Raw genomic sequence first — 16,894 nt, 5'->3', positions numbered from 1 at the left:
CCTTGGGGCACGCCAATTTCTATTAATGAGTTATCAGATTTAATATTTAACATTTTATGAGTTTCATCATTCAAAGTGGACAACGAGGTACCCTCGAAAAACCCACTGTTTCAGATAGGATTAAAACCATTTGTTTAAAATATTTCTAACGCCATAGCGATTTAAGATGTTGATTAACACGATCAAACGCCTTTGATAAATCATCTTTGATATCAAAAACATAGTCCAACGTTTCAAATAGAGAATCAGAGTTTGATACTCTTATGAATACTAAATAGCGATGGATCCACGATGACTAGTGACAGTTGACACTGTTTTTTTTCTTTACGCCGAGAGTTTAGACACTAGAATTGTCTAAAAATAAATTTTACTGATATTAAGCCCCCTCATTCTGAGAGGAGGCCTGTGCGTGTGCCCAGCAGTGGGACGTATATAGGCTGGGATGATGATAACTGATATTATAAATCTAATATGACTAATACTACGTCCTAAGAAGGGTGCGCAAGACCGACAGTTTTTGCTGATTTAGGACCGTTTCGTGACATGCATAAACTTTAATTTCTTTTTCTTATTTCGAAGGTTGTCACGAATAAATGATTTATTTCTTTCTACCACCTCTATCCCCTTTAACATCGTCCAACCCCTTCGCAAGCTCGTCGAAGCCTGAAGGCACGTTTGCTAGGTAGTGTTCACCTGCGGCTGGTCCTGATTCCTGTACCAGGGCGTGACGACGGCCTCCCGGTACTTGTCCGCGTCGAACACGAACGTCTCCCCGGGCTTCAGCAGCGGATTCTCCATCTTCTTCACTTTCCGCTTCTCCGGATTGTCCGCCTGAGAAGAATTGTTGTAGAATATCGATAACTCTACATTATTGATTACATATTTTTTTTTTGATTATTTGTGTTTATTTTGTTATTCTATTTTTGACATTTTTGTTTTATTTAGTTAGGATTTATCTTTAGTTTATTAGGTAATGTGTATAATATAACATTATAAATTTTCTATTTAACTTTACATTTATTTATTACTTGGAGAACAAACAGAAGATAATACAAATATTCTCAGTGGCTATATCTAAAATTAACATGCGTACACTTACTCCCAAGATCTCACTAAGACACATGACAATGTGTGATGTTATAAATGGTATTATTATAAATTCTAAAGTTTGTTTGTGTTAGGGTGTTGCTTAAAATTCAACTTTTATTAAAGTCATTGTCTCACCCCGCTATTGGGTTCTACGACCCGATTAACTTCTAAAATTCAATATATAAAAAAAAAAAAACCTAGCATGCGTTAATCGGGGTCGTTGAACCCCATGGCAGGGTGAGACAAGACAATAACTTTTATAAAAGTCGATTTTCAAGCAACACTAGTATGCGTGTGTTTTCTAATTTTTTCACCGAAAATATTTTTCCCGAAATCATTCACTTCTAACTGACGACCTATGAAATGTTTGTCACTGCTGGTTTCCGCAGGACGGAACTCTTCAACGGTTTTTAGCATCGGCTTGAAACTTGGTATAGACATATTTGGATGGCAATATATTGTACAGTCAAGTTCATAAACTTGTGAGCAAATTTTTGATCAAAAATATCTGAACACGCTTCTATGCCGTTGACAATAGAGTCGTGTTCAGATATTTTTGATCAAATTTTTGCTCACAAGTTTATGAACTATAGTCTGTACCTAAAAAAGAAAAGAAAATAGTGTATTGTAAAAAGCCGTGGTGCCCTAGTAGTTTTGACCTAGTATTTGAGGATCCTGGGTTCAAAACCCGTCTCGCACCGCTGAATTTTTCAAAATTCATGTGCGAATTTACATTTGATATTTACCACGAGCTTTACGGTGCAGGAAAACATCGTGAGGAAACCTGCACAAACCTGCGAAGCAATTCAATGGTGTGTCTGAAGTTCCCAATCCGCACTGGGCCCGCGTGGGAACTACGGCCCAAGCCCTCTCATTCTGAGAGGAGGCCTGTGCCCAGCAGTGGGACGCTGGGATGATATTGTACCTTGTCGTCCTCCTCCTCCCTTTTCCACACCATGGGCCTCTCGACCTCCGAATTCTTCTTGTCCTCTGTGTACTGATAGATCTGCTCCAGGAACCGCCAGTCGATGTCTATGCGGGTGCTGCCGTCGGGGTTCGTTACTGACAAAACAATCGTACAGTCAGCGTCATAAAGTACGTAGCACACAAGATCACCAAACACTTGAAAACATACAAATAGTTATTTATGTGGCTGGTGCATAATGAGAGGCATTAAAGTACGAGTGTGGTTTCATAATAAGATCACACGAGTGTTTTAATGCCTAATTATGTATAGCCACATACATAACTTTATCTACATGCATATCATAAGTTTTCATGATATGTTCAGATATGGCCTGTATTTTGACTTTGACTTTGACTTTGACTTTGACTTTGACTTTGACTGACTTTGACTTGACTTTGACTTTGACTTTGACTGAATAATAATTATTATCTACATGCATATCATAAGTTTTCTACAATATGTACAGATATGCATTGTTAAAAAAAGTATTACCGATACTTTAATGTAAACATTAAGATGCCAGGTTTCTTAATAAAGGCCATTTGATAGTCGTTTCTGAACATATAATAGGGAAGTTATGATATGCATGTAGATAAAATAATAATAATAACAGGCGACCCCAGGGCTGGCACTTACCTCTCGCAAAGATTAGGAATAACAGTTCAGAGAGGTAATACATTTTATTTCAGTAGATGTACAAACAACCATAGAGACAATTTTACATGCCAGAATTTGTTGAATATTGTAATATCGGTGGACACTTCGAACACCTACTAAAATAAATTAAAGTATGTGAAAACAATGCAATTTATTCATTTTAGACATAATGTTTCATGAACACATTTACTTCTTAAGACGTACACAATCGATATCTAAATAGAAATAGTGGAAGTTTTTTTTAAAACAACCGGGTCCGATTCCCGAGCTGAGTACAGGTTTTTTTTTAAATGCATGAATGCAGTTTTTCTTGTTATTTAAATCGATGTCATGGTTCCTAAGAAGAAATTTTCGTATGTCGCATAGTTTCAGACTTTCCCATACTGACCGATATAAATGGGCCACCCTGTATACTGGAGCACGCAAGGGGACACCGCGACTCCGGCCAAAAAAAAACAGGCCGTTGTCCGTTGACACAACGGACGTCTACCAGCGGCCTTATAGTGTCACTGCTACACTTAGGGGCTGTTTCGCCATCCATTGATTAGCGTTAACCGACGGTTAAATGTGATAACACTAATCAATGGATGGTGAAACAGCCCTTTAGTGAGCCATCCAAAGGGACCGTTACCTTTGAGCGTGGGCACGACGTAGTAGTTATTCCTGGTGCAGCCTTCAGTCTGCAGCGTCATACCGCGCCGGCGCACGCGCAGCACTTCCGCGAACACAAACCGCATGAAACTGGAAGAACATCACCCATCAACATCTTTTTAGCTTCAGGTTGAATTCACGGCGTTGTACTGCACGATTTTTAGGGTTCCGTACCCAACGAGTAAAAACTCTTTTTACCAAGACTCCGCTGCCCGTCCGTCTGTCATTAGGCTGTATCTCATGAACCGTGATAGCTAGACAGCTGAATTTTTTACAGATTATGTATTTATGTTGCCGCTATAACAACAAATAATAAAAACAGAACAAAATAAATATTTAAGTGGGGCTCCCATACGACACACGTGATTTTTTGCCGTTTTTAGCTTGATATTAATAACGACAACAGGCAGACGCTATACATAGAATATTCAGTCGTATATTCACTTTAAAAATAAATAAATGAACTAAAATAATTTCCTTGCTCACCCGCGACCTTATGCCCTGATCACACGTACCGAGTAGCATGGCGAGACAGCAAATTGGTACTCGGCCGAGAGATTAGGGTGGGCGAGTAGGTGTTTACACGCATTTTGATATTCCTGGTGACAGTGGCCAATACGCGGTTGCGCGGCCGCTCGCTACGACGACGCTACTGACTGGCGAGTGGCGAGTGAACGAGTTCATACCTGCCGAGTGGCGAGCGAGTCGACGCGGGGTATGCTGAGAGGAGTGCGGGGGTGGGCACTCGGCCTAGTAAACAAACCAGGGTCCGAGTGGCTCGCTCGCCATTTTGCTCGGCCGAGTACTAGGCCGAGTACTCGTCACATAGTACACACGAACCAAGCACTCGGCCGAGGACACTCTCTCGCCACTCTATTCGGTAGGTGGGATCAGGGCATTACGATAGCTAAGCTTATGCAAAATATGCGTGTTCGTGCAGTCCCTCCACCTCCACACTGTAAGAACACACTCAAATCACACAAACCCATCTATCACCACCACCACACTACACTGACGCGGTTCGAACTCAACCAGAGCTCATCTTCAGAGTGACACAACCGTACACCATGCTACCAGTTGTTAGACTAACGAACCACAACCACCGTTTTAATTTGTCACTGTAACTCCCCAAGTACCCACATATATTTTATGAAATAAAAAATAAATAAAAAAACAAAACAAAACTAACCACAAATAAAAAAAAATATTAAAATATATGTGGATACTTGAGGAGTTATAGTGACAAATAAAAACGGTGGTTTTGGTTCGTTAGTCTAACACCGTATCTTAAAATATCCTATTCTTTCCAAAAATAAAATAAAAACTATAGGTTATTTTTTTGGTGCATCCTAATTGCACGACCTTATTCCACCTGCTCCTTTCTTCCACAGGTCGACCAGAAGTAGGCGGGGTCTCCACCCTTACGTTGTCAGTATTCCCACAATCCGCACAAAGCGTTTTCGCTCTTCCTTCAGCAACCGCACAGCAAAAGAGTGGAATTCCCTGCGGCTGCCTGCTACTGTGTGTCCTGAATACTACCATTTGGCCGCTTTCAAGTCTAGGGTGAATGAGCATTTACTAGGCAAGCATGCTCCATCGTAGGCCTCATCCTCGCTTTCCATCAGGCGTGATTGTGGCCAAACGCGAAAAACTATTTACCTATACTGCCTAAAAACGTACAGGACCCAGCCTTATATTTTTGTCTACCGCTGGGTAAAGGCTTGCCCTTCAGTATTTAAAAATCATCATCATCATCTTAGCCATAGGAAGCCCACTGTAGGACATAGGCCTCCCCCATGACCTCCAGTTGCCTCGGTTGGCAGCGGCCTGCATCCACCTGCATCGCCTCGCAATCGAAGTGAAAAACAGAGTGTATCAGTGTATCAAGCATCAAACCCATTTTCCCCTCAACTTGTCTGTCCACCCTCGCCGTACCGGCTAGTTTTATGGTCTCGTTGTACAATCTACTATTTATACCGATTATTACACACCCTGGGAGTTCGTATTACAAAAACCACAGATTGTATCGAGATTGCATGACTACTGCTATACAATGGGTTGTTTCATCAGGTTTTCAGCCACCACGTCGAAGCCCAAGGAGCTTATAGTGGAGTACAGCCCGCGGCGTCAGGTCTGCCAGGACTATGAGGATCTGGAGGCCTTCATGAGGGCCACCGTCGCTAACGTGCTGGACTTCCTCGAGGAGCATAGGTGAGGACAAAACGAACGGGTTAACCACAAGTGTGTGCTCTTGGCCCGTTTATTCCGGGGCACTCAGCACTCGGCACTCAGCACTCTGCACTCGGCACTCGGCACTCACCAGGTGACGAGGGTGGCGCGCCGCGGCGAGAGCCTGGTGTCGGCCGCCCGGCACGGTGACACTTGCACGCGGACCTCCCCCGACCGGGTGTACACGGGAAACGACGGTATTTGCAATCTGTTGCCGACAAATAATTATTTATTTTTATACTTTTATCATACCGCTACGTGTGCTAAAAGCGAGCAGCTCAAACTTAAAACATTAAGGGGCTGTCTCACCACCCATTGATTAGTGTTAACTGATAGTTAAATGTGATGCCGACTCTATTTGTTTTGTTCGAATAGACGGAGACGGATGGATCAATGGATGGTGAAACAGCCCCTTATTGACATAAAAAACACACTACAACACAACAAAAACACAATGAAAACATAAATAGAAGAAGAGAGAAAAATGAGAGACGCAGCTATCTCCCTCATGTACTTTCCGCCCTCTCCCCCCCCGGTAGTGTGTTCTATCTACCCCTCCTGGCCTGTCCCCGACCCCGTCCGGCCTGCTGCGCGTTCTGTCTCCCTCTCGCGCTGTCCCGCTCCCCCCTGTCCCCCTTCAAACTTCAAACTTGTTTATTTGCACAGAATACAGTGTACAAAGATGTTTGATTATAGGCACCTGTCGGGCGCGGGCTGCGCGCGCATGAGCACGCCGACGGCCTGCTGCGCGTGTTGCGGCGCGTGCAGCCGTCTCCCTCTCGTGTTGTACCGCTCTGGCAGGGCGCACCACAGAGTGCACGATATCGCGTACAGGACGTTCGTACCTACAACACACAAACACATTCAATACCCTCCAGACTCTTAACTTTTAGAACCAAGATGGCGTGTGATGACGAGGAGGGTGTCATTTTAAATTTATTTCGAAAGCACTGAGTGTGAATATGCCATTTTTGGCTCCAAGATGGCGGCTGACATTTTGACGTTTTTGACGTCTGAAATCGTGGTGTCACTTTCGACTAATTTAACACTCCTAAGCACGAATTTGCCTTTTTTTGCTTCAAAGATGACTTGTTTTTAAGTCCGTATCTAAAGTATTTTTTAAAGTTCCACCAACAAATGGAAACGAATTTTTATCGTATTGTATTGTATGAATATGTCGCTAAAATCGAACTTTCAAGTTGACAAACACGTCTATTGGCATTATTGTTTTATGACATGCAAACGATTATCAACTTTAGGGTGGTAGACCACATATTTGGCTGATGGTACAAAACCAACTATTTATTCAAGGATTTTATTGGGCCCCCACACAGAACTGCGATGCGAATCCGCAGTTTTGTGTGGGAGCCCATTGACTCACTCGTTGTTTTGTCCGCTGTCCCGTCTGCCTCGGCTTGTATTTGCTCGTCGGTGGTGTCGACGATCGGTTCGCAATCGGTAAAAGCACGCGCTGTCTGCAAATCAAGTAGAAAAGGTTATTCTATGAGTCGATAAGAGTGCGGGAGGAACACTACAGAAATCTATATTGACGACATTATCATATCAACATTTCGAAAGTAACATTGACACGCTACATCGTTATAATTATTTAGGACACTGGCCAACAGTCCACAATAATGGAGCCCGTTTATTTGGTACCCTTTTGTAGTAGTACTGGCGCCGCTTCGTGGTGCCGGGGCGTGCGTCCGCGGCGCCCCCGGCGCCCTCGAGCTCCGCCGCCTTGAAGTTCTCCTTGCCTGGCGACAAGAGACAACATTGGGACCTTTCGAATTTTGCACTAGCACAGGGTCTGAGTCGATCGTGTACTCGTAGAGGAACCCCAAGCATAGCTCTCTCCATAACTCTAGCAACTCCAAGGGTCGGTGTCACCACTCATGGATAATTAGAGTAAAAGATAACAACAAAGAGTACAATAAAGAGTATAAACAAACAAACAATATTATTAATAAAAGGAAGATATTTTCCACATTAAACTTTGGTGCCGATGACAAACGTATGACGTCAAGCTAGATACAGTGTTTTTATCCAGACCTCTTCAGTTTACTGATATAATCAATGCCAGATAGAACGCAGTCGATTTTCATGGATGGTTTTGGGATTCGGAATTGCCAGAAGTTTTAAGCAAAGAACTATTTTGAAAATCATTGCCATCAAAAGAATTATTTACATGAAGAAAGATTTTGACCTTCAAAAATATTTTGCTCCACGGGCGGTTATGAGGATTATGACCGGTACAACGCCAATTTGTAACTGGCGGGCGATTCGAGTTATATTGCCCCGAGTGTACACGTGAAATTTATTTATGTAAATAAGAACGAATCTTTTTTGTTACAATTAGATTACTCAGTAGAATATTTTATAAAAAATTCTAATACAAGCATTTTTTCTGACTGTACTTTTTGCCCCTGGCTACCAAAGTATTCGTCAAGACAAATCAACTAGCCCCTAGCATCTGCCAGCTGTCACTTCGCCCGCCTAGCAACACCTAGCAACCGAAAAACTATACTAAACTCTAGAAGAAATTTGTTGGAAATTAAAAATATAGAAAAACTTCTAGTTATTTATTATATTAATAAAGAAAATTCAGAATAAAAAACAAAACTTAGTACCTACACGTTTTGTACATAACGCATTGTCATTTTAATTCAATTATAATTAATAAAGTTTCATTTTCTTTTAACATTTCTTTCTAAGGTGTATCTACATTAATATCTACACTTGACATAAGTGACGTCAAAATGGCTCACCCCCGCCGAGCTCTGGTGATCTATGTACGACCTTGTAGCCAGTCCACTCACCGATGGGCATCAGCTGGTCATCCAGCTCCCCGCAGCGATGCAGCACTCTGCACGCCTGGAGAGCGGCCACGCGCCGCGCCAGCGCCCGGGTCGGCATCGGGTGACCCTGCCAGGTGCCAGGAGGATCAGCTCTAACTTCTGGGTCCACACTTCTGGGTAACGTATCAAGCTCGCGTATCCTAAGTATGGACTTACTTTCAAACTCTAAATTCTATGTTTATTCTTACACTGTCCAGGCCACTCGGTTGTGGAACTCCCTACCGATAGACTTGAGGCGCGCAAAGTCCTCGCCTATCTTTAAGTCTATCCTTAGAGAGCACTATCTGTCATCTTGCGTATGAATGTTATAGTTAGCTTATCTACAGTGGTGGCCATGTAATTAAGAACGATTTGAAGTTCCAGATTATTTTTAACTAAATCATGTCATGTGTAGTCGTGGGTCCTTCTTAGAAGTAACTAGTTACGTTATGAAATAGCCACATGAATAGAGCAAACGGGATTTAGAATAAAGAATAAAATTACTGTAATTTTTTTACAAATTTTGTTTTTATTCTCTTTAGTAACAAATTCAAATAGTAATGAAGCTGGACAAATAATTAAGAACGATTTATTTAACTGTTCGAAAGTTTTTTTATTTGAAACTTAGATTAACTAAATCATACTAACATGAAGTTTGTACAGAAAAAAAAGCAATGTAATACATTTTAACTAAAATTAATAGTTAGTAGCATGTCCACGGCTTTTTATTACTGCCTTACACCGGCGAGGCATTGAATCTATAAATTTTTGACATTTCGCAAGAGAGATAGAGTTCCATTCTTCTAAGAATACGTCATACAGTTCTCTTAAATTGCCACACTGTCGATTTGAAACTTTTTTCTTGACTTCGCACCAAAGATGCTCTATTGGGTTAAGATCGGGGCTGTTCGCTGGCCAATCTAAGACAGAAACTGATTGCGATGTGAGGAATTCCTTAACGGTACGTGCAGTATGCTTGGGATCATTCTCGTGCTGGAATGTCCAAATAACCGGAAGCACGCCTTCAGCATATGGTAACATTGTTTTTTCCAGTATGTTTTTGTATTGAAATTGATCCATGTTTCGTTCTATCAGCCTAACAGGTCCAACACCATGTCCAGAAAACATCCCAAATTTTTACATTTCCCCCGTCATGCTTTAAAGTTACTTTTGTGTACTTTGGGTCGAATGCTTTATTTGGAGGCCGTTTTACATATCGTTTGCCATCAGAACATACCCTATTTATTTTTGTCTCGTCAGAAAAAATAACGTTTTTCCACTGTCTGACTGTCCAGTTTTCATATCTTCTTGCAAATGCAAGCCGGGCTTGCCTATGACACCGTTCAACATAGGCACCTTCCTTGCTATCCTTCCGTGCAACATTTCTTCTACCAAACGCATTCGAATACTGCGTGCCAAGATTGCTGAAGGGTTGTTTTCGCCAAAATATTCTTTTCTCAACTCATTAGACCCTTTAAAAGAATTTTGTTTTGCCAAACGAACGATATTTCGATCATCTCGACGAGATGACTTTCTTTGTCTAGGTACACGCGGAACATTTGAAGTAGTTTGATACGTAGCAAAATGCTTTATGGCGTGGAAAACCATAGTTTTTGAACATTGCAGATGATCGGCTATGTGTTTATACGACCAATTCTTGTCGCGAAGTTTTAGTATTACTTTTCTTGTAGATTTATCACAACTTTTATTTTCCCCGTTGTTTTTATATGAAGCAATCGCCTTAAAGACTTTTACGGCACTAAATGGCGCAAAATTATTCAAATAATAACCTAAAACCACAAAGCGGCGGTCCGTTCTCTATTTAAATTTGAATAAAAAATAAACTATTCAGCGTTCTTAATTATATGACCAGCCAGTAAGTAGTAATACTAGGTTTAGATGTAATATATAAAGTTTATCTATTTTATTTTTTAGCCAATTATATGTATAAATGAATTTACCGCTAGTAAGAAAAAGTTTTACGATACCGAGAGAATTACAAAAATATACATGCAGTTAGTAACACTTGTCAGTTTGAAAAAATCTTCTCTATAAAAAATCGTTCTTAATTGTATGACCACAACTGTATATATTGTTATGGTATCTATATCTACCTATCTATCTGTTTAGATTTGTTGTGTATGTGTATTGTATGTGTTAGTTTATGTATTCTTGATACTGCTCTAATCTACTGTAAAATTGCAAACACCTGCAAAAATGTATTCCTTATTTCTGTCCATTGTAAAGGTTATCGAAAATACAAACTGAGACATGGATGCACAGAAAAACCAGAGAGAGACCAGCGCTGGGAATCGAACCCAGGTCCTCAGCATTCCGTGCTGCGTGCTATAACCCCTACATCACCGCTGGACAGGGCTGTACTTTTTCTGGCTTTTCTGTGCATCCATGTCTCAGTTTGTATTTTCGATAAACCGCAGTGGAACAGCCAGAAGAGACTCCATATAGAACATACAAACTGAAACATAGATGCACAGCAGAAAAACCAGAAAACGAGACCAGCGCTGTGAATTTGGAGTTTAAATAAATAGTACATTGTGTCTTAAGGGCGGTAAATAAGGAATTACGAACGAGAGTCTAATAGAAGCCCGAAGTCGAAGACTGAGGGCTTTCATGAGTCGATGTACGTAGTTCTAGTACCGCCCGTGCGACATACAATGTTTTTCATCACATTTGCGAGTAAAATTGTATATTTGTAAAAGAAAAACTCCGCCCTCCCCCCCTCCCCCGCAGCATGTGCATGGCGTGCGTGTCCAAACTCATTTACCGACCTTGGGCTTCATGACATGAAAATTAGTACGGGCAATGACTCATTTACCGACCACGGGTTTCATGACAAGCACATTACGGTCGAGGGTTTTATTTGGGGGGTTGCAACCAAAGCAGCCTGCATGTTACGACACTTTACGAGTGTGATGAAAAAACACAAAAAGACTCCAAAAACCAATCCTAAGAAGAGACCTCCCTCCACTCACCACGATGTTGTACTTGACGGGACAGTTCAGCGGTAGCCGCAGCGAGCAGGTCCAGGCGTCGGCCCAGCCGGCCGGGCCGTCAGCCGGCACCCGGACGCGCTCCGTGCGCCACGACGGTGCCAGCCGCGTGAACGTGTCCGACGGGAGCTTGCCGCAGTACCTGACAGATATGAACAAAATAGTACATTGTGCGTTAAGGGGCGTAAGAAGGGGATTACTAACGAGAGTCTATTAGGAATAGAAAATCCCCTGACAGCTCCCGAGTTGACCCTCCACCCTGCAGTTAACATACAAAAATTGTAGATAACAGAAGGATAGTTGATGGGGAGGAGGGTGAACTTGGGAGAACAACAAAGGTGAACAACTGTTTTGACTATATTCGTATTAAAATTAATTAAAGTATAAATCACAGAACTCAATATCTGTGGTAGACGGGAGACATGATGAGAGAAACGGCTGCCATTAAAGTTTCCGGCGGCCGTTGGTGGCCTTTTATCATCTTTTAATAAAAAAAAATAAAAAAGAGAGTATTTCAAGCCGGAGGTGAAAGGCTTTTAATGACACGAGTATGTAATCCCCTTACGGCCCGTGATACACACAATGATTTCCATCACATTGCGAGGGAAAAAATGCAAAAATAGTATATTGTGCATTAAGGGGCGTAAGAAGGGGATTGCTGGATTGCTAAAGAGAGTCTGTTAGAATGACTCGAGTTTGTAATCCCCTTACGGCTCGTGATACACACAATGATTTTCATCACATTGTGAGGGAAAAAAAATATTTTGTGCCCAAACACTTCACAGCTCGGCAAAAGAAAGACGCTAAGAAAACAACTGAATAAAATAATGGCTATATACCCGCTAATACAGGGGGCTAAAACCAAATTCGAAAATCAAAGTTCGTACCGTACCGTCCCTCTCACTCTCGTATTAAATAATATTTGCGTAACCAACAAATTCCACACAAAAAATGGTCATACTTTAAACCAAAACGACTTATGATTCATGAATCATTTTCGAGGTTGCCAATAGTCGTGCTTGTTTTTATTTTATCTTTATTTATTGTTTAACTTTGATCAAAAAATAATGAAGACGTGCTTGTTGATTGGTTGAAATTCAGAAACAAAGCAGGGATTGGTTTGCGCGCGTGATGCAATGTCAAATGACGCGCAGAACACGCTTTTTAAGCCCCGCCTACTAGGACACGTAAGGCCATTTTTTCTAACGCAGTTCCAATTCCTGACTTATTATTTATTCGTAGTATAGTAACTATAGTAATAAAAGAACTCACCTATTTATTAAAGCTATCGCCGACCCCAGATCCACACTGGCGAAATCCTCTTTCTTGACACTACAGTCATTGGTGTCAATCTTGTCACCGCCGTCAACACAACACTCAGTCTGCACACTAGTCCTCTTTTTATTACATTTATTACACACTAGATTCAACTCACTGTCTGAAATTTCACGATTTGATTTAACTTCACTAACCTTGTTACCTACTTCTTCATTTAATTTAGTTTCTTTGGCATTTTCTATGATTTTATCTTCAAATTTATTGAAATCACTGAGCGTTTCTATCACATCATGCGTTTTATTATAATCTGACTTTGATTTACTTTCATCACTGCAATCAATTTTGATATCAGTGCTTATTACATCTCGATTAACTTCATCACAAGCTTTTTCTGCACATTTATCATTATTTTCCTTATCATCACTGTTTTTTTCACGCACATCATTAATTTTAACATCATCCAATTTTTCTAACAGATCCTCATATTTACTAGTATTACTAATACTATTGCTAACACTATTTTCACATATATCTTCATCTCTTATTTCCTTAGCCTCGTCAAGTTTCTTATTTTCACTATAACAGTTACTGGATGAATTGCCAGTGTCTTCATCATTGGTTTCTTTAACAAAATCAACCATTTTACTCCTTCGTTCTTCTACCTTCTCAATATCATCAACTTCTTTGGTTTCTTTAAGATTATCAGCGTTAACGCTTCTATTTTCCATTCCATCATCAATTTTCTCATTAATATCACTACTGTCATCTTCCATTTCTTTATCGTGCAAGCTATCCTCTTCGCTCTTTTCCCCGAGGGTGACAGCGGGCGTGTACGGTTGTATAAGAGTGGTGAGAGAGTCTGCATGATCCTCTTCCTGCTGTGGTGGTTCATCTTGAATCCCGCAGCCGCATTTTCTGCTTATAATCTGCAAGAACAAAGAGAAATTTATGAAAATCATTATTACTAGTATTGACGCATCTCGTTACTCAAACCAGGGTATAAAGCCAATATTGCTCGCAAATCTATATGCGAACTATTCGTCTATGACCCGTTCGAACTATCAAGCCTCCGTAATAGCGAATATAACTGATTTTTTCTCCCGTGAGAGTGCAGCACTAGCACAAAACCGTAAAGAGTTTCTTGAGTACTATGACTATAAAATTCTGGGTATTTTCCTAAAATTTCTAAATTTTCAATTTAAAAAAAAAAAAAACAAATTTCGGCTAAGACATATATGATGCGCATCTTTGCCTAATATGCCTTATTCTTAGTGATCTCCAGGGAATTGGAGAGGTAGCCAAGTATGAGGGCTGTGGCGGGGGTGTGGGGTGTGGGGGTGAGGGCAGTGACCTGGTCCAGCTCGTTGTAGATGGCCAGGTGTCGCAGCAGCGCGGGCGTGGTGACGTCACCGGCGGGGCACAGCACCGCGCACACGGAGCGCGGCGCGCGCGCACGCCCGCGGCACAGCCCGTGGGACCGGTACCTGGACAGTTGCACACAAACAATTCTATAACAGTGTTTCCCAAGGTTCACTGACTTTCAATTTCGCGACTGTTTAATATTTCTGAAACTGTTAATATTTCAGGATTTTTCTAAAACTAACCTAACCTAACTTACAAAGACTCCAAAAAACCAATCATAATTTGTTTGCTTAGTAGCGACATCTCTTGTCTGGGTGAGCGGTTAGTTCCGAAAGAACATCTCTCGATGAGAGCGGAACATAGATGGCGCTAGTGCTGCTGCATAAGTAGCGTAGTAGAAATAGGCAACCTGAGATATGTATGCATACGAAAAATTCATGTCTAGATTCCTGTCCAGCGGTAGTGTAGGGGTTATAGCACGCAGCACGGATTGCTGAGGACCTGGGTTCGATTCCCAGTGCTGGTCTCTTTTTCTGGTTTTTCTGTGCATCCATGTCTCAGTTTGTATTTACGATTTTTCGCTAACTTAAAGAGTTCTACGCGATAGCTCTGAAATAAATCCTGAAGTATTTAGTTTTACCCCCTTATTCATAAAACTTAACAAGCCTATGTTAACTAACAAATGCTTTGTCCCTTTCTAACAAATACAAATGTCGAAGTGACAGATAAGGACAAACGAATTTTAGCGGCATTTTAACTAAAATAGGTTTGATTGTCGTTTATGAATAAGGGGGTTACAGTTTGCGAAATGAACGGATTGTCGCTGGGTTAAAATAAATTAAATTTCAACAAAAACGTATTTCATAATAATACTATATTATTTGTTGTATTAGATTCACAAACGAGATGCACTCACGAGGGAGGCAGGTCCCATCGCAGCACGAGGTTGCAGCGCGGCAGGTCAATGCCCTCCTCCAGGGCGGGCGTGGCCAGCAGCAGGTTGCAGTCGTGCATACGGAACCTGCCACACGTAACACCATCATCATCATCGTCAATGAGGGCTATCGCGTATCAATTCGCCACTAGAGGCGCTAGTGTAGCGTGAGGTCTCCGAAATGTCAAATTTCATAGTTTTTGGGTGAGCTACCCTGGTTTATTTATAACTAGCTTTTACCCGCGGCTTCGCACGCGTAAACTATTCGGTCTGGTAGTTGCAATTGAAATTTTCGGGATTTTACAAAATTCCCCTGGAAATTTCCAAAATTTATATCGTGATCTTCATTGAGGTTGTGTTGTGAATAACTGTACAAAATTCAAGACTCTAAACCCAGTAATGAAATTACAATTGTTTTCCCAATTCAAATTCAAAATTCAAATTCAAATCATTTATTCAGTAAATAGGCCGCAATGGGCACTTTTACACTTCATTTCTTAAACTACCAGCGCTTTCGGAAAGACCATCATTGCCAAGAAGAATGCGCCGCAAGAAGCTTGGCAGAAAGTAATTTTTTCAAAATAAAATAAAATACTTAAAAACTACAGTAAGTATACAATTAAAGAAAAAATTACAAAATAATAATAACAATAATACACGGATGTATGGGGTCCCTTAGTTACAAAACTATCCCGTGGGAATATCGGGATAAAATGTAGCGTATGTGTTATTCCAGACGTCCGGCTACCTACATACCAAATTTCATGGCTCTAAGCCCAGTGGTTGTTATTTCGAGATTTTATCCCTAGTTATCCCGTGGGAATATCGGGTCAAAAAGTCACTTAAGTGTTATTCCAGATGTCCAGTTACCTACGTACCAAATTTCATGACTCTAAGCCCAGCGGTTATTATTTCGAGATTTTATCCCTATCCCGTGGGAATATCGGAATAAATAGTAGCCTATGTGTTATTTCAGAGGTTCAGCTACCTACACACTAAATTTCATGGCTTTAAGCCCAGCGGTTGTTATTTAAAGATTTTATCCCTAGGTATCCCGTGGGAATATCGATTCAAAAAGTTGCCTATGTGTTATTTCACACATCCAACTACCTACATACCAAATTTCATGGCTCAAAGCCCAGCGGTTGTTATTTCAAGATTTTATCCCTAGGTATCCCGTGGGAATATCGGGTCAAAAAGTCACCTATGTTTTATTCCAGACGTCCAACTACCTACATACCAAATTTCATGACTCTAAGCCTAGCGGTTGTAATTTCAAGATTTATCCCTATCCGTGGGAATATCGGATAAAAAGTATCCTATGTTTTAATCCAGGTTATAAACTAACTTTTCGCCAAATTTCATCAAATCCGTCCAGCCGTTTAAGCGTGAAAAAGTAACAAACATACTCACTCACTCACTCACTCACAAACTTTCACATTTATAATATTAGTAGGATTAGAATAATTTTGTGAATATTTTGCATTGCCTGAAATTAATTATGGCAATTATGCGTTACGGGGCAATGAATGTCTGTGTTTTGGGACAGTTTTGTCTATCGGAAACTTTTGTCCTCCCTTTTTTCCGAACATAAAGGGACTACGCAACACTGTGGTTGCTCGATATTTTTATGGTACCTACTTACGGTTTTAAGGTGTATTAAATATGATTTTAATCTAAACTTTGTTTCCACGCCCGTAATAACAGACTTTGAAAGACACACCTAAAAACCTCACGCAATAGTGGCGCCATCTAGAAAGTATAATCGCACTTGGTAGGACCTTGTGCAAGGTCCGCCCGGATTGCTACCACCATCTTGCTCGCTAATCCTGCCGTGAAGCAGCAGTGCTTGCACTGTTGTGATTCGGCGTGGAGAGTA

General features: G+C 41.0%; 1 protein-coding gene across 1 annotated transcript in view; it reads right to left on the bottom strand.

Annotated features, from left to right (window-relative positions):
- The window catches only part of Dcr-1 (Endoribonuclease Dcr-1), a 113,154-nt gene that overhangs the window by 40,552 nt on the left and 55,708 nt on the right, over window positions 1–16,894 (bottom strand). The window contains exons 11-22 of the mRNA XM_074110296.1: window positions 14,998–15,102; window positions 14,071–14,203; window positions 12,714–13,645; window positions 11,424–11,583; window positions 8,413–8,518; window positions 7,253–7,350; window positions 6,975–7,068; window positions 6,294–6,438; window positions 5,685–5,801; window positions 3,345–3,454; window positions 2,015–2,151; window positions 694–831 (exon numbers count right to left, since the gene is read on the bottom strand). Of these exons, the coding sequence (XP_073966397.1) occupies window positions 694–831; window positions 2,015–2,151; window positions 3,345–3,454; window positions 5,685–5,801; window positions 6,294–6,438; window positions 6,975–7,068; window positions 7,253–7,350; window positions 8,413–8,518; window positions 11,424–11,583; window positions 12,714–13,645; window positions 14,071–14,203; window positions 14,998–15,102 (2,275 nt within the window). The remainder of the gene's footprint in view (window positions 1–693; window positions 832–2,014; window positions 2,152–3,344; window positions 3,455–5,684; window positions 5,802–6,293; window positions 6,439–6,974; window positions 7,069–7,252; window positions 7,351–8,412; window positions 8,519–11,423; window positions 11,584–12,713; window positions 13,646–14,070; window positions 14,204–14,997; window positions 15,103–16,894) is intronic.

The sequence above is a fragment of the Choristoneura fumiferana genome, chromosome 30, assembly GCF_025370935.1.
Source record: "Choristoneura fumiferana chromosome 30, NRCan_CFum_1, whole genome shotgun sequence".
Classification (NCBI taxonomy): Eukaryota; Metazoa; Arthropoda; class Insecta; order Lepidoptera; family Tortricidae; genus Choristoneura; species Choristoneura fumiferana.
The sequence above is the reverse complement of the archived record's forward strand: the minus strand, read 5'-3'. Positions and strand labels throughout refer to the sequence as shown.